Source organism: Nymphalis io, chromosome Z (assembly GCF_905147045.1).
Source record: "Nymphalis io chromosome Z, ilAglIoxx1.1, whole genome shotgun sequence".
NCBI lineage: Eukaryota > Metazoa > Arthropoda > Insecta > Lepidoptera > Nymphalidae > Nymphalis > Nymphalis io.
In genome coordinates this window covers 2,827,826-2,853,155 of record NC_065918.1, presented here as the reverse complement: position 1 = coordinate 2,853,155, position 25,330 = coordinate 2,827,826, and the positions used below count along the sequence as shown (strand labels likewise).

The 25,330-nt window shown below is 33.0% G+C and overlaps 1 protein-coding gene across 1 annotated transcript in view; it reads left to right on the top strand.

Moving 5' to 3' along the window:
- The first annotated feature begins 3,619 nt into the window (after positions 1–3,619).
- Positions 3,620–25,330, top strand: part of LOC126780314 (chondroitin sulfate proteoglycan 4) — a 32,938-nt gene continuing 11,227 nt past the window's right edge. Inside the window, exons 1-11 of the mRNA XM_050504678.1 lie at positions 3,620–3,871; positions 3,982–4,118; positions 4,509–4,655; positions 7,007–7,150; positions 7,744–7,925; positions 9,283–9,490; positions 16,043–16,198; positions 16,421–16,645; positions 17,350–17,634; positions 21,088–21,285; positions 24,583–24,689. Coding sequence (XP_050360635.1) covers positions 3,817–3,871; positions 3,982–4,118; positions 4,509–4,655; positions 7,007–7,150; positions 7,744–7,925; positions 9,283–9,490; positions 16,043–16,198; positions 16,421–16,645; positions 17,350–17,634; positions 21,088–21,285; positions 24,583–24,689 — 1,844 coding nt within the window. The 5' untranslated portion in view covers positions 3,620–3,816. The remainder of the gene's footprint in view (positions 3,872–3,981; positions 4,119–4,508; positions 4,656–7,006; positions 7,151–7,743; positions 7,926–9,282; positions 9,491–16,042; positions 16,199–16,420; positions 16,646–17,349; positions 17,635–21,087; positions 21,286–24,582; positions 24,690–25,330) is intronic.

Below are 25,330 nucleotides of genomic sequence, written 5' to 3'. Positions count from 1 at the left end.
TTTGTACTTACAGCCGAGCACGGGATAAACTCCGCGAATGCACTATATTTTACTACAGAGTTGAAATCACAACCAACAGTTATATAAAACACGTGTCCAAGGTCACCTTTATTTTTTATGTAATAGGTAGGACGTGCAGAAGGGACACTTGATGCTAAGGTTAGCACCAGCCAAAAAAATTTGCATCGTAAGAAATATAAATCATCTTTATATTATATAATGCGCCACCGACTTTGGAAACTAGATATTATATCCCTTGCGCTTGTAATTATACTTGGCTGCACTTATATTAAGCAATAAGTAATTAAGACAAGAGTCACACTTATAACTTAAGCAAATACGATAGCAGAATTTAATATATTCTTGCACATCTTTAACAACTATAATGATTTTTATAAATAATTTCAAAGCGCGATCTTAAAACATTCAACGAAATCTGTTCGTAAATATTGTTGAATACATATGATACACTTAAGCAATATGCGCACACGAAATAAGTCACACTAAACATTTCGATCGTGTCGAATTTTATACAAAAGATAACGACAAATCGGTGGTTCGACATATTTCCTATTTATCACATGCAATATCAATTGTTACTAAAAAAAATAAAAAATAAAATTCAAAAATTTACATACTTAACATAAATTATATGACGACATAGCTGCGGCACTAGTCCACAAATTCACAAGCTCAGTTTGCTATGGAGCGAAAAGTGATCTTTGTTGGATAAAATTAAATGCGATTAGAAATTATCCGGAGAAGTGGAGTTATAGACATAGCTAGCAAAATAAACAGACTGAAGTAGTAGTGGGCTGGTCACATAGGATCGACGGCCATGGGAGCAGACGAGTCCTAAAGTAACGCGGATCGTCAAATACAATTTGAGGCATTCTACGCTGTGTTTTCCAGTTTAGTCATATGGACCGATGACATGACCAGGTGGCGAGACCCGACGGGATGCGGACGGCCCAAAACCGTGAACTTTGACACAACTTAACGATAACGAAGGGCTAGCAACTACCTATTATAGAATTATTATTTATTATAAAGTTATTATGAACAATGACACCTAATAATCAGAAACAATTTTTTAAAGAATAAATAGGTTACCTTCACTGAATTAAAAATCATCTGATCTGGAAGTCAACTAAAAAAATATTTTTTTTAATTACTTTCCATTTCCACTTTCGTAAATTATAGAGAGCGCATATATTAATAGTCATTTATTTATTTATTAGGAAGCCAACGTTATATAGTAAGAAATATATTTTCTTAATTCGTCTATAAAAATAGTGTTACAAAGTATATAACCAACTAGGTACAGGCTAACTTAACATGCTCAATAAAAGTTGTTGCGCTAAATGACGAAAAACAAAAAAAAACAAATCTTTAACTTAAATGACAGTGTGTGTTAACGAGATATAATTGAATTTTGACCCTAACTAAACTAGTGAATTGCATTACGATATAATTATTAGTCTTTAGACCAAAACTTGAAAAAAAAAGATAAATATTCTTTAAGTACAAATAAAAATAAAATTTTTAATTTTTAATATTTCTCAACTGACACATTTGAATTGAATTGAATATATATTAAGAAGCTAGAAATCGTTGTATATTTTTACTGAATAATAAATACGACGTTTTCGCCCGAAAACTCTGAAGTAGCAAACGACATCTATATTTACTATTTGATATCAACACAACACAATGACTACCTTACCTTGAGATTGTAATAACTAACGCCATCTATTTTTTCGCTAACACATCGAGTTTAACTTATTATCTTAGAGCAAAACTTTACTTCCCTTTCAACATTCAGTTTTATTGCATTTACACTAGAGGTCGCATTTAATATACATTCAAGCATTATTATAAAAATATTTTTAATAAAACCTAATTATAATATTGCACTAAAAATATGATACGGTATTATTAATTGTAACAATACATAATTAATGATACCAGTAGTATGGTTTCAGAAATAGTAAAATATAACTCTTTATACTAAACTGATGAAGTCTAAATGGTCGATATTTATAAAAATTAATGTCAAATATTATAATACTACTAAAATTAAAACCTTTTCTGTAGATATGCGTATAAATTAAATTACGGAACGTAGCATATTGACACAAAGAATATTTGAAAAAGGAATTTTGAAACAAAATATATGATCAATTGACATTAGTTTATTTCTGTTGAAGCAGAGCAATATAATATTATTTTAAAGATTTTAAAATGTTCAACATACAACGAATGTGCTATCTTTTCGGCACAATACGTCCACGAAGTATTTTCAACAAGGCGAGTTATATAAACATAAGAGACAAAAGGTTTTATCACTGCGATGAGCCTACGCAACCCTTCGACAACTTACCCTTTAGAGTCCGTAGCAGGTATTATAGTGGAATTTATTTTCTGTCTTTCAAAAATTATTAAACTACTCCAAACTCTACGTCTATAAATCAATGACAACAAAAAAACGTATCAAAATCGGCTAATCCGTTTTTATGAGTTCGTAGAACCAATAATAAAACAGATCATTATTTTATTTTATATACATAAAAAAATCGTGTCGCACTGACGACGGTAATGTTTATAATATTTCATTTTTTTAAATATACATATATAACATCTTTCAACACTTGAAACATTATATAATTACTACAACATCTTTAATTAGGTACTGTAGTGTACAAGCATGTACAATAATATATTAATTAGTATTTTATAATATAAATATATATTATCTGTGTAAATATTTTCTGTCATCTCGGGTGACACACATAGCGGAACGCGGGAAAACACTATAATATATAATTATTGGAATTATTGGCCTGAAGTGAAGACGGTGTGTCTGCATAGCAAGCTGATATATAAAATATAATAAATCTTATTTAGTTTGTAATAACGACCTTACGCCGTGAGTTGAAGTGTGAATATTACAGGTACTATTACATTGTTTCAGATATACACTGACCGTGGTATGTTCATTATTATTTGGTGTAGGTCTATGGGCACCATTTATTATAGTATGGTATTCAATGGCTAAAAGAACTATGTAAAACTTTATTTCGAAAATATACATTGCATCAAATTATAGACTTTTAATCTTACTAATTTTGTTTCATTATTATTTATAAATAGTTGTCGTAGATTTTTATGCGAAAGTAAGGAAATTATAAAACAAATATATCAAGACAACCCAATATTTTTTATTATTATATCATAATTCATATTTTGAAAAAATCAAAATCAATTTACATTATTTTTCATAGTTATTTAAAGTTATTTTTATAACTAATATAAAATGCTATAGTGCATGCTTAGCCTTATATGCGGCGATCGAACAAATTCTTCCTTAAAGTTTCGCAATTTTCTATATTATCTGTATTATGCATAAGCGTCAAGCACAAGTAGACGCAGTAGTCGCCTGTCGCAGTATACCTAGCTACTCCTTGTCAGCTTGCGGCCATGTTAGTATCGTTGTCGTGAGGACGGCAATTTTAGTTTTAAATTATATTTTGTTTTTTTTTTTTGTAATGGACTAGAAAAAAATACTATAAATTAAAACAATTTTATAAAAAGTGAAGTGCTTTAAGAATTTATTAAATATATATATTGTTTGTTATTTTCAAACTGACGCCACACCTGCAACATCCTCCGGTGATTTTAAAGATGTCTCAATATTTTTTTATCTCAAGATCTTTAAAAATAAACACAAGAGTGCTTAGGATAAAAATTAAGTTTAACGTGTGTTTATTTCAACAATAAATATTAGTTTTGGTGTACTGAGTGATTTATTTAAAAATGGAACTTTTGTTTATATTGTGCCTTGTTTCCTTTGGGCTGGCCTACGATAAAGGTAAAGAGAAATATCCTAATATAAAGCAGTCATAAGTAATATGAATACAACAATTAATTTCAATAGGTATTTGTAAATAAACAGAGGTTGAAATGCTTGTTTATTTTTAGCATCTTTCTATGGTGCCAGTTATATATCGTACCCGCTTCAAGAAGCAAAGGGAGTCACGGACATAAGCTTTAGATTTCGTACCCATTTATCCGACGCCCTTTTACTACTTGCTGCTGGCAAAACAGATTATTGTATGGTGTGTATATTTTATTTTAATATTCATTAATTTAATTAATATTTATAATTTTATATACATTAATATAATAGCAAATTTATTTTTGTAGGTAATTCAAATATCCTGATACAATGTTTTTTACGAATATTAAATAAAAAATCTTATAATCATAGTACTTATCTTTAATTAAATTTAAGTGAATCACTAAAGATTTACTTAAGTTGTAACTTTGAATTTATAAGAAGATAAAAGAAATTAAGCTTTTAAAATTGAGAAATAAAAGGAATATTATTATTATTAACTTGGTATCAAAAACATTATCATCATCATTCGGGTATCCAAATGATCATAGGATTCCTTACATTAGACATACCTTTTTTATTTTATTGTAACTTAGATATAATCTTTTAGATACGCCTGGAAAGTGGCAGATTAAAACTTCATATCAATCTTGGTGCTGGTGAAAGCGAACTATCCTCATCAAAAAGCACCTATCTTAATGATACCCAGTGGCATCATGTCAGCATAATTAGAAGAGAGGCTAACCTGACTATGAAGGTATTTAATAAATTAAGTCATGTATATATTTGAATTGACCTTAGGCACTGAAAATAGATAGATAAGCTAGGTAAAACTAGACCATCAAGTAATAAAAAAAATTTGTTTTTTAAATAATCGACAATATTTTATCTAACAACAAAATGTTGTAAGGTTTAATTTTTTTAAAAGCTGAAATTCAATGTTCTATGATGACCTTAAACCATAAGGTTCTCAATGTCAACTATAGTTATGGCTTTTACATAAGATACTCTCTTCTTGCTACTTACTTTATTGCTACTTGTGCTTTGAGGTCAACCCTTTGTGGTTTTTTCAATGTACCTATAATACATTAATTTATAAAATTAGTAATTCATAAATTTGACTAAAAAAATACTTCAAATACTCGATAATAATATTAAAATAGTAAAATATATTCGTTTTTATTTGTTATTTCATTATACATTAAATACCGTGGTAGGCCATTTTTTATCATTTATAAATATGTCTTGTATCTATTGAATCTTTAAGCAAGGCTATTGATTTAGCAATCAAATCATTTCCTTCATTCATCATTGTTTGGAAGAAAGTAATTTCTTTATGGTTACAAGTCTGGAGAATGCAATGAATTTATATATATGAGATACTTATAATTCAAATGATAAAAGCCAAACATTGACAGATAAAAATTCAATAAAATGCTGCAGTTCATTATTGCATCCGAAATCATCAGAAGTTTATTTATTTGAACTATAATTTAAAACAAGTTACATGCACTTTTAATCACCTATAATATTATAATATATATATGAAAGTAAATCTCTGTTTGCTTTGACACATTTCTAAACCATCTATTTGATTAAAGCTAAAGTCTAGTATAGATGTTTTTGACACTTGCATAGGTTTCTGACATCAACACACAATATGCATTGCAATGCTTGCCAGCCATTATCAAAATTCCGTGCTGAAACATAAACTGAATATTATCATTGCATCTTTGTAAAATGTAGGCGTCGATCTGGTCTAAACAGATAAGACTGACAAATCATATGGGTATTGTCTAATGTTCTCATTGAACAGCGTAATTACAGGCACAAGGGACATAAAATCTTAGTTCCCAAGGTTGGTGGCGCATTGGCTATAAGCGATGGTTGACATTTCTTACAATGCCAATGTCTAAGGGCGTTTGGTGACCACTTACCATCAGGTGGCCCATATGCTCGTCCACCTTCCTATTCTATAAAAAAAAAAAAAAAAGAACAATATTCCTAAAATATATTTTTTTATTGTCTACGATATATTAAAGATACCTTTGTTATATAGAATGTGGTTAGAAGTTTTGAATTTAAATTAAGAAAAAAAAACATTACATTTTTATTTTAAAAATTTGTATGCTCATACTTGTTAAAAAACTCAAATGGTTTTTTTTATAAATACCAATATTAATAAAAACTTTAAAATATTTAACAAAAACATAGTTTTGTGTATTTTATTATTTATGAATGTAAATAAATGAATGATGATGGTGTACATAAATAATATGCATATGGAAATGTATATGTTAACTGCAAATATGTGAAAAAAAAAACGTTATCGATATTTGATTTTACTCTTTGATTCAAAAATGTTAGGCACTCGTTCCGTAAACACACATGGCTTTCAAATACAGTGTTTGGTTTGAGTTACAAAAGCACACATCAAAGGGGGAACTTTCGTCGTCGACCACTTAACAGTTATTCGCGAATCGGTGACGCTTTACGCGTTCACTATAAAATTGAACATCGAGGATTCATTATAAAACGTAATTGTGTAACAAATATTTGTACACGTATACAAACATCACATTAGAAATGATCTGATATTCTATATGATAATTATTCATTATGATAATTACTCACTGACTTTGTGTATCATAGTAAGTCAATCTGATTGATTGCAATCATCATGTTCGTGTAATATCAATGTATACATTAGTCTATTACTCTGTCAATAATTTATCAAAGAGGCTTTAAATGAAGTCCTTACTCAGGTTTCTAATCAATCGTCTATTCATTCTGTACATTACGGCTCATGTATTTATGTATATTTAATGGAACCGAGATACTTCCTATAAATTGTGAATTGAAGCGTTAATGAGGTATGTACTTTAGATGGAATTATATTAAGGATATATTATGGTACTAAGTGTTTTTGATATGCAAATTGATAAAATTCGCTGCATAAAATTGTACGATTAATATCGTTGTATTGTTGCTAAACGAATTGGAAACGTGCTTGAAATATATACATAGTAATACATACTAAAGTGTGCAATATGACTCAGTCGAGCCAAACGGCTGATTATGTCATTGACTTTGGCTCATTATTTTTAGGTTGACGACAACGTCGTGAAGAAAAGGCTGCCGGGACGCTTCTTTGAACTAAACATACACTTCGGTATATTTCTCGGAGGGCAAGGCGACTTTTCAGAGCTCTTTCTCGGTCATATGGAAAATTTCCGCGGATGTATGGAAGATGTATGTAAATGTTAATTATTCCAATATATTTCATAACTATGAAAACAAAAAAGTGCTTACAAAAAGCGGTTACAAAAAAAGACATGCTACAATAAATGTTAAAATGCCTGGATATTTGCTTTAATGGAAGTCTCTGATGAATTAATAAATTAATAATATAGTAAATTTATTTTCAATTATTTTAAGTAAAAAATCGTGAATAATGTAAAAACAAACAAATATTGCAAGTTGAATAAAAGCTTGTAAATAACAAGCATTTTCTATTAATTATATTAGAATGAGAAAAAAAAATTACTATTTTAAAGTCCATTCAATGGTTCTGATTGGGAAGGGATCGTGAATACAAATTAAATACTTTTAAGCTTATTGAATTTATTATTGAAAGGAAACAAATTACAGAATTATTAAAATATTATAGATAGCAAGTCTGTCATTAAGTGAATTACTTAAATGGAACGTTTTATTTATAAGTTACTTTTCATATATGACAGTGATAATAATGTCACCTAGAAATATGTATGGCTTAATAATAAATCATATCTCCATAACATATTAAAAAATAAACTTTATTAATTATAATGTAACGTGCTTAGGTCTACTATAATGGTGTAAAGATAATCGAGAAAGCACGTAGTCGCAGTGGTTCAGTTCACGTAGAAGGCGTGACATGGAACTGTGCACCAGAATTCGATGCCGACATTAACGCTGATATCAGTTTTATAGACGAGGGAGCGTATTTGATACTTCCGAGAATTAATTCAAGAGCGGGAGGAAGGTAGGTTGATGAAATTTCTGAAATGTACTCTAAATTTTATTATAAGTTAAAATTATATATAAGTCGAGATGGCCCAGTGGCAAGAACGCGTGAATCTTAACCGATGAACGCGGGTTCAAACCCGGGCAAGCACCTCTGAATTTTCATGTGCTTAATTTCTTTTTATAATTCATCTCGTGCTTTTCGGTGAAGGAAAACATCGTGAGGAAACCTGCATGCGTCTAATTTCATCGAAATTCTGCCACATGTGTATTCCACAAAACCGCATTGGAGCAGCGTAGTGGAATAAGCTCCAAACCTTCTCCTCAAAAAGGGAGAGGAGACCTTAGCCCAGCAGGGGGACATTTACAGGCTGTTACTTACTAAACTAACAATATTGTATATTGTTTTATTTGGTTGGGTATATTGTTGAGGGGTGAGTGAGCCAGTGTAGCTATAGGCACGGGACATAACACCTTAGTTCTCAAGGGCAGTGGATGTAATCTAGATCTGAAACCAGCCATTGTTTTGTCGCACAGTATAATAATCCTTATTTTTAATTGATTATTCAATAAGCGATAAGTCGCTCTTCACGAACAAGTTGTCAACTTTTCTATTTAAGGGCCTCTCACAATTTGTCTATATCAAATGGTACCTTATACTGTACTTAATATTGCTTAAGACTAAAACCCATTAAAAAATAAAATACTATATTAGAATATTTTATCTTTCGGTTCTATAAAGAAAATGAATAAATGTCTATTATTTATAAAAAAAGGAATATTTTTTTTTATTTTTAGGTTTTGAATTGCTTGAAAATACAAGAGCTTTACAAGTATTTAAACATTAAAAGCTCGAACTAAATCGTTATTTCTTTTTTCGAAATTTTATATTAATTTAGGTTAACATTATAGGTCAATTAGCGCAACCCCTATAGCAAAACATATACGGCGATCGGTGTATATATTCATCATACCATTGCAATTGCACCCTTAGAAGTTTGTTCTCTAATGCAAAAATTGACATGCGATGCAGAAAGTTAGATAATAATTGGAAATGTGGCACCTTTATATTGTTTTTATTGGATTAAAAATATTTTCAGTATTTGAAACTAAAAATATATTGTTTTTTAACATAGAAATGCTTAACTTCGTACTAGTCTTATAAAAAAAAATGAATGACTATGCGTTCCTTAACCCTTCGTCCGATTAAGATGGAACTTTGATCAGGTGTTTCGCGAACGCCAGCTAAGGCCCTGGCTTAAAAATACAAGATTTTTTTCTTTGTATGTTTGTCTTTCATTATGAAAGTTTCATTATGAGATTCATTAATATTGTTGTAAAACTTTGATAAGATGGTTTTCGCTTGTTATAAATAGATGGCAGATTGAATTTAAAACGATCACACCGAACGCGATGATCCTTTACAACCCGGGCGGTGGTCGTGGCTCTGACTTCTTGGCTGTGGAGATATTAGAGGGAGTCGTGCGAGTGAAGATGGCGAGGGGACAAATAGTCCACAACGATCGGGTCAATGACGGACAATGGCACAAAATGCATCTGCTGTTTAACCCTTCGCTTATTGAGGTGAGTCTGCTTCCTGTTTGCTCTCTAGCTACTGACAAATGTTTTGCGATATATTTTTTTAAATAAGGCATCCAACCAACGTCCGCAAACGTTGACCTCGTAAATAAAGTTAGCAGTACCTTACGCCGTCTATGCGCCATAAACCAGATGATCAAATGTTAAGTTCATCATGTTGAGTCTATGTGCCCGTAATTACGCTTGCTTAATCACACTTCAAAATAATATAAAGTGTCGCTGTTTGGCGGTAGGATAACTGTGCTTGATTTTTCACATGGATTATGTGAAATACAATAAATATATAAGGACCAATGTAATACCTTAATAATGTTTTATTCGAAGGCTATTTAAAACAACTGACCGAGAGAAATGCATAATTTATATTTTTCATTAAAACTTAATAACGACCGAAACTTTATATCGAATTCCCTTTCAATCCAAGTGAAGATGAGTTTTATTTCAACGAATTATAAATGGAATTGCTTTATTGCGAATTGCTTTTAATTAAAGTACTCGTAAAGAAATAATTAATTTTACCATTGGAATTTAAAATATATTAGTCATGTATCAATTAATATGTAGAAGATTAATATGAAACAAATGCAATCGCATAACTGTTGACCTTATTTTTATTCAACCGTGCAATGAGGTCGAGTCGAAATCTGTAATGGCTCTGATTGAACTGTCTGATGAAGTGCTCAGCGATAACAATATTTGTATCGAATAATATAAATATAAATGTTGAACAATTTTAAACTTTATGTTAGTGAAATAAGACATCGAATGCAATAACGACGCTCGCCTAAAACGCTATATTTCTATTTGTATCATTACTCGCTTTGAGTACAAATATTATATTAGTCCACTCGTATATTGCACGAACGATTTTATTGAATATGAAAATCAAGTTTATTTTTTATAGTTATCGCTATTATGAAAAATCGTGCAGGAGTTTTCATAACATTCATTTACAAATTTAGAACATTTAACTAATATATGCAATGCGAAAAGGTTACATAGTTTTTTATATTATGTTTTAATCTATACTCTATGCAAATAAATTAAATTAAAAATTGAAGTGTTTGTCTGTGATTATAAAATAACTTACTTAAAGTTAATATTTGCGAGTTACCAAAATCAAAATAATATTTTCTTTTGTCTGTTTGTCCAGGCTATCTATTTCGGCCTTTTTATCCTGTTTAACTCGATTTTCGTTTATGACGCGGGAGAAGCCGCGGGTCAAGTGCTATTTGGAAATATACTACTATTATTTTAATTAATTTTGAAACATGCAAATTATTTTGGATATTACATGTGCATTCATTCGTTAAATCACATTAATGCTTTTGCGAATTAATCAGGTCGAAAATTAAATATTTGCTATAAAATTATATACAGTTTATATTATATCGGGTTTTCGTTGCTCTTAGTTCGCTCTGATATGAATAATTTGCACTCCCAATCTATTTCATGTATTAACTTTTTTTAACAAAGAAACCGCTAGAACAGCACCCATGGTTTTTGCAAAATTTGTAATATGCTCTTTTAAAAAGCGTGATACGTTTATATTCTATAGTAAAAGTAGTGCTTTAGAAATACTCAGATTTCTTCTAGAGCACGATTTCGTTACGAAGTTTTCAGTCAACGCAGGAAAACGATATGAATTCTTAAAACAAAATTAAGCAGATAAAATTCAATAGTACCTGTCATAATATTGATGATTTAATAAAATCCTAATATCCAATATGTTTGTTTAATGAACTACGTCCATTAAACGTCAATACGATTTCTAAGTCTCGGTCTCACAATAAAGAATTATCCGCACCGCATTCAAGCGGATTCATTGTGCTGTTCGTAATATCAGGAACACTGATCTTTTAATGACAAAGAAGCAATTCAATATGAAGGCTTTAAAGCGGCAAATAATAGCTTGGGAAACATTTCCATCGAGTTATAGTTAACTAGGCATAAACGTACATTTGAAGGTAACGAAAAGAGTTTTTAAAATATTTTATAATCATATTATGCGTATGTAGCATAACTTCAACTTTCCCCTTGTAAACGTCTTCTTTAGATGATTTTAGCCAAACGTCTAGTTAGGAAAGCGTTTGTAAAGTGACACGTCCATCTATCCAAATGTTTTAGGATGGAATTATTACCGCATTTAAGCTAGAATCTATCTTATAACTATAGGATTATATTCTTAATAAACTTCCCGTTCATATCAATTGACACATATTTTTAAAAAAAGGTAGTCGAAGAAGAAAGTCGAAGAATGGTAGAACGAGCATATGGGCCACCTCATGGTAAGTGGTCACCAACGCTTATATACATTGGCATTGTAAGAAATGTTAACTATCGCTTTCATCACCAATGCGCCACCAACCTTGGGAACTAAGATGTTATGTCCCTTGTGCCTGTGATTGACTCACGCATCCTTCAAACCGGTACACAACAATACCAAGTACTGCTGTTTTGCGATAGAATATCTGATGGGTGGGTGGTACTTACCCAGACGAGCTTGCACAAAGGTCTACCACCAGTTTTTTTTTTTATAGAATTCGATCCTTTTTTTACATAGACCAAAGACTTTTAAAAGTACTATAACGTTTATCGTAGTTAGAATTGCTACTCCCGTCTCAAATTTCGACCTGTATTGCAGAACTTTCGATAATAAAATCAAATATAATTCCCAAAATGGTTACTACGTATCTTGTTACCTTAGTTCGAAATATGAAAGGAATATTCCGTTATCATTTGGTGATTTAACATTATCATTAAATACGATGTGTTATAAACATGGCTTTGTTTGTATTGCGCACTCACAAAGTGAACCGAACGAAGGTTGGGATTCTCTTTCTATTGAATATATGAAATACCAAATTGATACGCTTTGCATATTGACTGAATTTTACTGAAAACCGTCATTAATTGGACAAATAATCAACGTGTGTGATATCAAATATTGTACATAAACTTCGGTAATTAAAAGATAAACTGCTTTATAATTCAAAAGTAACTAAGATGTTAAGTAATATGTTTTTTACAGCCGCCAATATCGGAGTTTATAATATATTGTAATATGGAGTGGCTCCCAGGTGGACCGCACAATTTTTTTTTTCAATTTTATAACAAGATATATTCCATCTCGGTCCAACTTAAGACTATTATAGCTTTAATTGATAGAAAGAGTCGAAATTAATTTATTGTCTTACATGTAATTTATTTTGTAATCGATGGTCAAGGAAAACATGAGGAATCACGCTTGTGTCGTGTGGAAATGTGCCACGTGGAATATACATTGGATGTGCATGGGGTATAATCTCCAGACCTCAAGTTCTCTACCTGAGGTCTGGAGATTGGATGCCTCTTATCTATTTTAGCTTTGGTTGAGTAATCATCTTAATCGATTTTCCTTTCTCATTCAGTTTTTCTCCTGTCAATGTCAGTTACAAAGCCAGGAGTTCTAACACGTTCGGCCATAGCTTTGAAAATTGTTAAATTGAACTAGAGCATCCTCTCGATGGTGTAGAACACTTTTGAATATGGAAATGAGCCATTTCCCTTTAGGCATTACATACTTGAGTATTAGCGGAGATTTGAAATGAATTTTCATTTAACCTTGTAACAAGTAGCGGTGAGTGGACATGAACAATGAAAGTGAAAATATCTACCGATTATTAATAGTATAATATATAAATACTACAATTATCGATATTTTATTTGTATAATATTTTTCTAATTAAATTACTAAAAAGGGTCCCAAGGTCTCACTCGTTCCACAAATCTACTAGTTAGAAAATGCTCTTATAAATCCTGTTGAATCGTTATTTAACAAGATAAAATTAAATGTAATGTTCACAGAGATTCGAAATATATATTACTGTAATTGTTAACGCAGCTTCGCCCGCGTGTGAGGGTTTGATAGATGTTAGGTTATGTCCTTTTCTGTACCCCTGAGAACGTGTATATAAAATTTCATGTTGATCGATAAAATAAAATAAGACATGAAAGCCTTACAAATCAAACAAATAAACAAACTTACTTTCGCATTTGTAATATTAGGATACGCTAACGTAACTTAGTAATAACTCTTTTCCTCAAATGAAATTACATCAACAACTGTGTACAGTTAAATGTATGTTTCTTAGGTGGAAATAAACGAGTACTGACTTCCAAAATCTTTTATTAACACATAATATTTCTTATCATTTAGTAATATCTTTTATTTATCGATATTTTTTCGTTAAAAGCGAATAGATTTTAGTATGGAAACGAAAATACAATAAGGTATCGACTGACCCCGAGTCGTAAGCTTGTAGCTTTTATGATGATATTATGATATCGCCAATTGATTTTTTAATGTTTTTTTTATTATAACAATGACATTAATGTATAATTTTAAAACTACCGAACAGATTTCCATATGGTTTTCCCCAATGGACGAAATTTGAGGAAGGCTTAGGTGTATTTATAATTCATTCAGGTTTTGTGTAAAGCCGAGATAGCCTAGTGGTATGAAAGCGAATATGAATCTTAACCGATGATCGTTCAAACCCGGGCAAGCACCACTGAATTTTCATGTGCTAAATTTGTGCTTATAATCGTGAGGAAACCTGCATGTGTCGAATTTCACTGAAATTCTGCCACATGTGTATTCCACCAACCCACAATGGGTGGTGCAATAAGCTCCAAACCTTATCCTCAATAAGGGAGAGGAGGCCTTAGCCCAGCAGTGGGACATTCACAGGCTGTTACTTGTGTAAATTGACAGATATGACGATGATTGTTACATGTATTACCATATAAATGTTTTATCTAGAAGCTTATTCTACCCGTCCGAAACTTGAACGGGTACCTAGTGTATTAATGTGACACTATTTCAAAACATATCGATATTGGTAAAATTTACAGAAGAGTCGAGATGGCCTAGTGGTTAGAACGCGTGAATCTTAACCGACGATCGTGGGTTCAAACCCGGGCAAGCACCACTGAATTTTCATGTGCTTAATTTGAGTTTATAATTCATCTCGTGCTTGAAGGTGAAGGAAAACATCGTGAGGAAACCTGCATGTGTCTAATTTCATTGAAATTCTGCCACATGTGTATTCTACCAACCCGCATTGGAGCAGCGTAGTGGAATAAGCTCCAAACCTTCTCCTCAAAAAGGGAGAGGAGGCCTTAGCCCAGCAGGGGGACATTTACAGGCTGTTACTTACTAAACTAACAATATTATATATTGTTTTATTTGGTTGAGGAGAAGCCTCAAAAGGGAGAGGAGGCCTTGGCCCAGCAGTGGGATATTAACAGGCTGTTACTGTAAATTTACAGGCGTTACTTTTTTAGATAATGCATGAAATTTGCCTGCAACATAAAATTGATGCCTTGTGATAAAACAACGTCGGGCGGGTAATGATTATGCATGAAACTGCTTTCATAATAATTTAAAATTCCTTTATGTTAAAACACGTTGGTGACAGCAAAACGATCATGTATCGAATATGATGAAAAAATACATAACGAAACTCGAAGACGAAAGCTATGTATAGTGTAAATCTTAATTTTCGTGTTTAGTGTAAAGCTATGTATAGTGTCTTTTTTTTCATGAATATAGTATGTTTGCTTGCCTATATTATGCGGAATGTAAAGGAATATATGTATTAAAGATACTCATACTTTGATCATGTTCAATCATCGTTATAATAAAAAGAGCTTTCGCGATTTCTTTTGCAAATTGATATGTGCTTTGCCTTTTCGTTGAACTATGTTCATGCTATTGAAATGTATATTAACTAATATTATTATTGCGAAAGTGAGTTTTTTTTTTTATAGCATAGGAAGGCGGACGAGCATTTGGGCCTCCTGATAGTAAGTGGTCACCAAACACCCTTAGACATTGGCATTGTAAGAAATGTCAACCATCGCTTACATAGCCAATGCGCCACCAACTTTGGGAACTAAGATTTTATGGCTGGCTCACTCACCCTTTAAACCGGAACACAACAATATCAAGTGTTGCTGTTTTGCGGTAGAATATTTGATAAGTGGGTGGTACCTACCCAGACGAGCTTGCACAAAGCCCTACCACCAGTAGTTTGTTACGGTATCATTTCTTACATACTAACCGATACTTAACGATGAAATTTTGCATATACGCGTTGTCAGAGGTGCGGAGAAGGACCCACCGTACCTAATATTTAAGAGCTTACCTTGTTAATTGAGAGTTTTTTTTTACTTTATTGCAGTAACATGTCTACGAATTTTGTTTTTGTGAGTGCTGCACATGCATTAGCGAGGGCTTACATACCAGTGTAATCAACCATGTGTTTTGTATGCTTGCGTGTCGAAATAAATAAATAACTGTCACACTCTCCCCCCCACACTGGCTCTCCGAAGCCGCGAGCGGAAACTAGCTTGCTTTAATGTTCATGTATTTTTTATTTTATATATCGATAAAATCATTCATATAATGTGTGCGTTAATGCCGTTCATATAAAATATGTATGTAACGTGTTTATGACGATTTTTTGACATTTTTAATATAATAATTTGCAGCTTTCAATCGACAATATTGCAATGAGCACTCGTATAGAGAGCGGCGGTACGAGGTATTTGGATCTATCTGACTCTTTCTATCTCGGCGGGATAGAAAGCGAGAAGAGGCAGCGAGCATTCTCGAAGGGCATCAAAGCCGCTGATTCTAGCATTATGGTAAGATTATTAATAATATAGTTTAACTCGACTACTTGTTACAAATCTTGATGCTAATAACGTTTAAATAATTAAGCATTCATTAAAAAAATATTTTTATATTACTTATAACTAAGCTTTCTACTATATTAAAAATTATTTATTATAAATTGGTTTAACCGATACCCGAAAACAACAGTAGCTGAGCGAGGAAAATACTGACGATAAATGAAATATCCTTAGGGTTGCATCAGACCGATCGAGGTAGACGATAAGATTTACGGTTTGCCGAACGCCGTTGTATCGTACGGCGTAAGCCCGAGATGCGTATGGTGGTACCCATGCCACGCCGGTCCGAGCCCTCCCTGTATACCACGAGCGACTTGCGAACAACACGGCGTCGACCACTTCACATGCAAGTGCGACTCTGAATTGTGTATTAATCCGGACTACGCTGAGAAATATAAGGTAATATCGCCACTATTGCTTTTGCGATAAAGCTTACTATTGAATCAGTTTATATTCTAAGTAAGGATGTCGTATGAGGTCAAGTGACAGAGTTCATCGACCTCGATTATGTTCACGTGATATATCGGCGGGGTGGATTTCCAGCCGATATTCGTATTTTTTTATTGTTTGCTTGAACAAAAGCCAAGCCATTAACGTATACGCTTCCAAAGAATAAAACAAAAAATCGAAACAAATATTATAAATACAAAAGTTACCCTTGTCCTTCTATTAATAATTAATCTAAACCATTGAACCGATTTTGATAAAAATTGGTACAAAACAATCTTGAAATCAAAGGAAGGACATATCTATGGCGAAGCCGCGAGCGAAAACTAGTATATATAGTAGATTTTATAAAATATTATATCAACAAATTAAGGTTTCTACGAAAATAATACAAAATATTTAGTCAGGTTCAGTACTGTCAACAAATATTTATTTTGCATTAAACATTTAGTTTTATAGCTGATACCATTAACATATCATATTCGTAATAATAATTTAAAAATAATATTACATTCTCATAGTAAAATTACATGTTATAAAAATAATCTGACCCATACCGCAATCCGTTTATTTATTTTTTTCATTTTTATAATTAATATGGTTTTCATAAATAAATAGTTACCTCATTTTAAGATCAATCAACTTATATTTTTCAGGTATTCTCAAAATCGAGCAGCGAATTAGAATTAGTAGCGCTTTACCCGTTAACAGTACAAGAAGGTGGGGTGTCGGTTATAACGACTCAGAACATCGATGTTGTGTTGGACCACCACAAGTACGGCGTGCGACCCTCCGGTGTATTGCTACACGTCGCCCAGTCCCCGCAACACGGCAGGATCGCCGTGGACTTGTCTTTGAGAAATCTACCTCAATACACGAACTACGTTGAAGGGGAAAAGTCTAAGCAGTTCTTTACTCTCATGGATCTGTCTAGAGATAAGGTATTTTTTTTATTGTATTTACTCTTTATTGTTATACCAGAGTGATTGTGGTCTTCAATCTAGTATTGTGTGTTTGTCTAATGACTAGCTTACGCATAACGAGACTCCCATTTGGAATCCCAGATATCGGTCTGGAATTAATAATAATAATATCGTGGGACATTTTTCACACACGGCCATCTGATCCCAAATTAAGCTTGTACAAAGCTTGTGCTATGGAAACCAGACAACTGATATACTACATATACTACTTTTTAATAAATTATATATATAATTAAGTGTAGATCCAGATCCCAGATATCTAATCGGTCGTATCGCAGGACTGTCCAATGTGCTCCTGTATCTGCGAGTTAATTATTGACACATGCTTAGTGTAATATCCCATGCGCTAAAGGTAGCTACCGCGCCCTCCTTATAGTCCGAGCTATCAGTCTATCCCTCATATATTACGATTATTCTTAACACAAACAAGCCTGTTGTGTCCTTTGCTTTACGCTTTTTTTTTCACGCTGGAAAAACGCGTTACGCGTTTCCCCCACGGGAACGGGGAGTATGTAGGGCTCGCCGGTGTCCAAGGCATCGAGTGCGCCCCGAACATCGAAATACCCACTAAAAACCCAGTGGTACCCTTCATGTATTGAGAAGGTGCGCATAGCGCCTCTTTCTTCTCCCAGTTGATTTACGCCTTGCATTTAGTTTATAATGAAAAATGTTCGCATACATATGCAGCTGAAATATTTTCTCCATTCAGGGAGGACATTTTTTTCTTAAATCTGCTAAAAGTTGTTCACGGACTATTTACCAATGCGCGCTTACTCTCGCTTACTGTTTCGAGCAATAGTATAATAGTTAGCGGTCTGTTGATAGGTAGATTGTAAGAAGTGGTCTTTAATTTCTAATGTGTCTGTGTGTCTATATACCATTATGAGATACTTTTGAAAATAGTAGAAAATTGGTTAAATTACTCAACTGTAGGAAGGCATACACGAGAGCGGATGCACAGCGCATTGTACAGATTGGTCATGACCTTATTTCGCATCCTAGGGGCTCCCGTAGCTTCTGGTGTCTGACCAAGTCTGTGCAAAACAATTTCTGCCAACTTTCGCTGCCATCGCTCAGAAATCCGGACGGATCGCTATCTCACAGTCCGCAGGAGAAAGCCGACCTCCTGGCTAAACTCTTTGCCGACAACTCTGTGATCGATGATTGTAGTGCGCAGCCACCAACAATACCTTCATGTGGCCACACGATGCCATTGACAGACTTCAGCATAATGGCTGACACCAGCCATTGTGCTGAAGTCTGTCAATGGCATCTGTCTGTCCCCCAGGGATCTGTGCTATCTCCCACACTCTTTCTTTTGCATATCAATGATATGCTCTCCCTTGGGAACATACATTGCTATGCAGATGATAGTACAGTGCATGGTGGATACCACGGACGCGCAGTGGCTGGGCGGGCGGAAACTGAGGAGAGGCGGGAGAATCTTGTCATTGAACTCGATAGGACGTTAGAGCTCATCGCCAAATGGGGTTCTGATAATCTTGTTGAGTTTAATGCCAAGAAAACACACCATTTTACCCTCATCCCTCCCTCTGTGGCACACCGCTGATGATACAAAGCAAAATCGCCATGCTGGTGATGGACGTTCGCTGCGACCTTAGTCCAAGGGATTACATCGAGGCTATTATAAAAACAGCTTTACGGAAACTCGGAGTTCTGAACAAGGTGCGGCGTTTTTTCACGCCACAACAACTATGCCTGTTATACAAAACACAGGTACGGTCTTGCGTTGAATATTGCTCGCACCTTTGGGATGGCTCCGCTAAGTACCTACTGGAGGCCTTGGACCGGCTGCAGCGACGTGCAGTACGCATTATTGGCGACGTAAAGGTCACAAACACCTTTGAACCTTTACAATTGCGTCGCGAGATAGCAGCACTGAGTGCTTTCTATCGACTGTATCACGGCGAGTGCTCTGAGGAATTATTCTCTCTGTAGTGGTATGTACGATTAAGAAGGAGTGTTGAGCGAGTAAAAGTTGAAGAGAAAGAGTTTATAGATAGAAAGGACAGTTTATTGAAAGTCACAAGCACACACACTCTAAAAGTCAGAAGAAGAAGAATAAGTTTAGAAGAGGCACAGAATTACACAGAGACAGTTACAAATTATAAATTATAGAAATAGGACGCGGCGGATACAATTTCTTAGAATTTCGAATTGAGTTAATAGCGTGTAAGCGTACAGCTGACTGACTCGATCGGCCGGTGCATCGTCCATCCGCGCGACGCAAGCGCCGCCCCTCTGTGACGTAGTCGTTCGAGACAATGGGACCGGGCAGCGGCCGATCTATTTATTAACTACTAATAATTATGTTTGCGTGTCCGCTTTACATACAAATAAATATGTGTATTATTTTACAATATATTTTTTATATTTATTTATTTTTATATTTATGAAAATATATAATTATGCTACATCTCTAATTCCTGCTTCCCCCTTCCTTCTTAAGTCCACGCGAGCTGGTTCTCGATGTCACCGCCTAACTGTGACATCAATTCCATCGCGCACAAAGAAATTTGGCAACTCCAAACTTCCATTTTTTGGTAGTGCGACAAAGAAATGTCGCACTACCAAAAAATGGAATTCCTTACCAGCTCACGTGTTCCCCTCCTCTTACAACCCGGGTTCCTTCAAACGAGGCGTGAAGAGGCAACTTGCGGGCCGGCAAGGCGATGACGGCTAGTACAGAACATTCTTCCCGACTGTACTGGCCGTCGTCGCGTTTGGACGTTACTACCACTTACCATCAGGTGGAGTAGAGTCATTTGCCATCCCGGACATATAAAAAAAAAAAAAAAACTCGCAGCGCATAACACGTTGGATTTCACGCTCCATCACACAGATCTTTATATTGTTGAAAACCAGCAACATCAACATTATTTCTGCTATTTAAATATTGGCAAAGAAGTAGACGACGTTGTTGTTTCCTTGTCATTCTAGAATAATACTTCATTTTATTGTTTATTTTCTTACATTCTAATGTCTGATAACTTCTCGCCATCTGTCATATAATTTTCTTTCATGACAACATTCTTGACAGAATAGCGCAATTATTTGAATGATTTACAAATTTTCGTTTTTCACTAGATATATAGAGAGCCAATTGAAAAAAAAGGGTTTCCGTTTATATATACGAAATTAAATCTTATAATATGTCTGCTCATCCCAAGGTTTTGGGATCATCTCCCGGGTTAGATCACTAAAAATTTCCCTAAATTGGGGAATGACAAAGTAAAGTTGATCTTATATACATATATTCTCTTGGCATATAATATCTTGGGAGGTCCGGAGGGCAGCATGACTACTGACTGATACTTATTCATTATCCTCTATAATAAAACAGCTATTTACAACTATGATAAGTTGACCGTTTATCCTCTATCAATCCAGGTTCGCTACGTACACGACGGATCGGAGAATCATCAAGATGCTATCGTCCTCGAAATGGAACTGATACCAGAAACTAAATTTACACTACCCAGTTACTTGCAAGGTCGTAACACATTCGTCTTACACGTCAACGTTACTCCCGTAAACGATCCTCCCGTGTTGAACCTTCTCCCGGGGAAAGTGTTGAGACTAACTCAGGTATGATTCCAATTTATACGGATAGACGATATACGATAACATGCTATTTACAAATTGCATGTACATTATAATAATCTTTTTAAGTATTAATATTCTTATTTTTTCTTTATAATAACAAAAAAAAACATTTTGAAGTGATTTAAAATCGTCTTAATAATCCGAATTTGGGCCTACTTCCTATTATTTTATGAAGTTAATATTAAATCATATTTATTTGTAATAAGAACCAATGCTATCATAATAGATATACTTTTAAAGTAAACATATATAAATAATAAATACTTTTAAAGTATTTATTATTATTATACATTTAGTAACCGTATGCTAGCCCATCGCATCGAAAATACGTCATCGAAACATTGTAGAGGCATGTTAATAGTTTAATACTTTAGTGTAAAACTTCTTCTAATTTTTTGTTTGTCGTTTTATTTATTTTCAGAGAGTTCGGCGCGTTTCAGTTCTTTGTTTTTTTGAGTTGCTTTTGAGTAGTTGCATGCTTTGTGTAGCACGACTCGCAAATAACCCAAGATAAAATAAATTAAGTGAGTATGAAATATTCCTAGAGTAACAATTTAAAAACCTTGGATTACATTTTTTGTATATTAAAAAAATAAAACGATACATACTATTTTCTACATTTATTCGAATATAACTGACATTCGAATGAATGCACATTGCATTTAACACATATTCACAAAATAATTTATAAACATGTAACTTTTTAAACGTATAATTATGCTTTTGGTATTTAAAAGTAAAATATATACAAAGTTAATGTCGGTCCAATACGGTCCCATTTTTACGGACTTTAGTATCTTTAAATCATAACATACTATTATATATAAAACTATCACGTAACGAAATCTTTTTAACATTGTTATATATTAACATATTTTGTAATTAAAATTCGGTCATTCATAGATATGAATTGTAAATTACTTATGCATTAAATATATGTGACGCAAAATTGTAAAGACAAAATATTTAGTCAGGTTATGTTATTATGATTATTGCACACAACTTGGTGTAGCTATTTCATTTCAATAGTAATTTCAATAAAATTTCTTAAATGGTGTCACTTCTATATGGGTGTCATATGTAATCATTAAACAATTATTTTAAATTATAAAAAAATTGTAACTGAGTACAAAAATCATTCGCACCAACCAATATGCAAACATATGATATTTTTTTTATTTTAAATTATAATAATAATAATAATCTTTATTCACATAAAAAGTAAGAAATTATAATGAAGTCCCTGATTTCTGAGCTAGGCTCAAAGAACAACGTACAATTACGTACGTACGTAACGTACAATACGTTATATATATATTATATAACAATATAGTTTGTTTAATCCTCGAAAACGCGCCTACGCGTCATCGTGGATTTAATCTATAATATATATTTGTATTAACTATATTAATCTAAATTACTGGTGGTGGAGCTTTGTGCAAGCTCGTCTGGGTAGGTACCACCCACTCATCCGATATTCTACCGCAAAACAGCAGTACTTGGTATTGTTGTGTTCCGGTATGAAGGGTGAGTGAGCCAGTGTAATTACAGGCACAAGGGACATAACATCTTAGTTCGTTGTGCGTTGGTGACCACTTACCATCAGGTGGCCCATGTGCTCGTTCGCCTTCCTATTCTATAAAAAAAAGTCAAATAGACAAATATCTTGTCAGTTGTATGGTATTGTAAATCAAATTATATTCAATGTTTAATATATGTACTGTTAAATCACTTTGAAGACACATTTTTTTCTGATAAATAAACATATACTTTAAATTTATTTAATTTTTTATAGGTACATATAATTTTTTATATTACACATATAATTTTTAATCATGCATTTCTTCTACTCCAAACATTTCGTAGTCAATAAATCATGTACCATAATGATAATTTATTTTGATATTGTATCTAAGGCCTCGTCTATACAGTGAAATTACATTACCTCATTAGAATTTTTTTTTTTTATTGAATAGGAAGACGGACGAGCATATGGGCCACCTGATGGTAAGTGGTCACCAAACGCCCTTAGACATTGGCATTGTAAGAAATGTCAACCATCGCTTACATAGCCAATGCGCCACCAACCTTGGGAACTAAGATTTTATGTCCCTTGTGCCTGTAATTACACTGGCTCACTCACCCTTCAAACCGGAACACAACAATAATAAGTACTGCTGTTTTACGGTAGAATATCTGATGAGTGGGTGGTACCTACCCAGACGAGCTTGCACAAAACCCTAACACCAGTAAACAAGAATAAATATGCAATCAAGCATATCTTCATTTCTCTACAGTTGTGGCATTAAATTTTTCCTCACCTAATGTAATTATAGCATTCATATTCATTGTGACACTTTTTTTGGTGACATAAACGTAAATTTATACTTTCCTATATATATTTTATCATGAACTCTAATTAGTAGGAAAATAATAATAGACACTATGACATTTTTAGAAGAAGTCTCGCACTACAACGCAATACTTCTATCCCAGCTGAATCATCTGTACCTGATTGTAAAGGTCGCGCTTCACTTGGTTTTATTTTAGCTATGAATATTTGGTGTATTTGCTTTATTATTCTCTTCACTTGAACTATTAAATACGTTTCTATATTTTTCCAACAATTAATGCAAATACGCTTAAATCGCTACACCGAGCGAAGCGCCATCATAAAACATTTTGAACGTAACAAACTCACTCATGACTCCTAGTTGACACCGACATCACGGAAACAAGATTAACTGAAAAAAGAAAATACATTACGATGACGGTTCACATAGTTCCAGTTTCGATCCAGTACTTGAATAAAATGCTAGACTGTATCGTCACTGGATTAATGTGGGACGGCACATACATCTGAAGAACCGAATACTACTACTAGCAATCATTGATATTTTGGAAGCTGACTACAAGATGAAAACCGAAAAAGAAAAATGTAAAGAAAAAAACAGAATTTAAACTATATATTACTCGGAATGCAATCCGATTTCGTATTTTGCTTCGTATTTTAAAATCGATTTATATCGATTATGTATTTAAAATGAATTTATGAATGATCAAATCGCTTTGAAAATATTTATTGATTGTCAAAATTATAGACATTTATTTTATAAGTATTCAACGATTAGAATTTACATCAAATCATCTAATAATGTTGTTTTTGTTTCTTTTTTTTTTTAATTTGCTAGACCTTATGTTTGCTTTTTACTAATTATAATTATTTAAAACGTTTAATGTAAATGTAAAAATAATGATACTATTGTTCTAAATTTAAAGGGAACCAGAAAAGTTATCACATCGGACATTTTAAAGGCAGAGGATCCAGATACATCAGCTGAAGACTTACTATACACAGTGCTGCATGGAAAAAACGAGGCGAACAGGTTTATATTCATAACTATCTTTATGTGTTCATGATTAAGGAGCTTTAAATGTAGTGAGTAGTTAGCTTTATTTGGGGAGAAGCGCTAAAAACAACAATATAATGAAAATGCATATCAGCTCTTTATGTTATCTTTGTTATCGCACCTAATTTAAAGCTGTAGCGCATCGCTTAATTAGTGCTAAAATGAAACGCTTGTTTGAGCAGAACAAAATAACTAAATACCGACTAAATAACTATTTTATAAAAAAAAGATTTATTGATACTTTTGTAACCAATGCTTTCAAGAAACAATAGCGTTTAACAGTATTTTAACTTTCTGTTAATAAATCTGCTTTCACACGACCTGTCTCTATAACAAGCTGTATCTAGTCTAGATAAAACTACCAGATACCTTATGTATCTTGCACGTTTTCACTTCTATTTATACGATATAATTTAGCTTCCATAGGACTTGTAGGTGGTTTACCTTCTGGCATTTTTTTTAAATAATTGATTTACGTTATTTTGACTTAAATGACTTTTAGCTATATTAAAATCGTACTATACCTGGATAGCATTCTTTAGATGTATTGACTGACTTTATGTACACGAAGGAACTATTGTTAGGATTAGCTTGGCTTTGTTTTCGTATCATCTGCA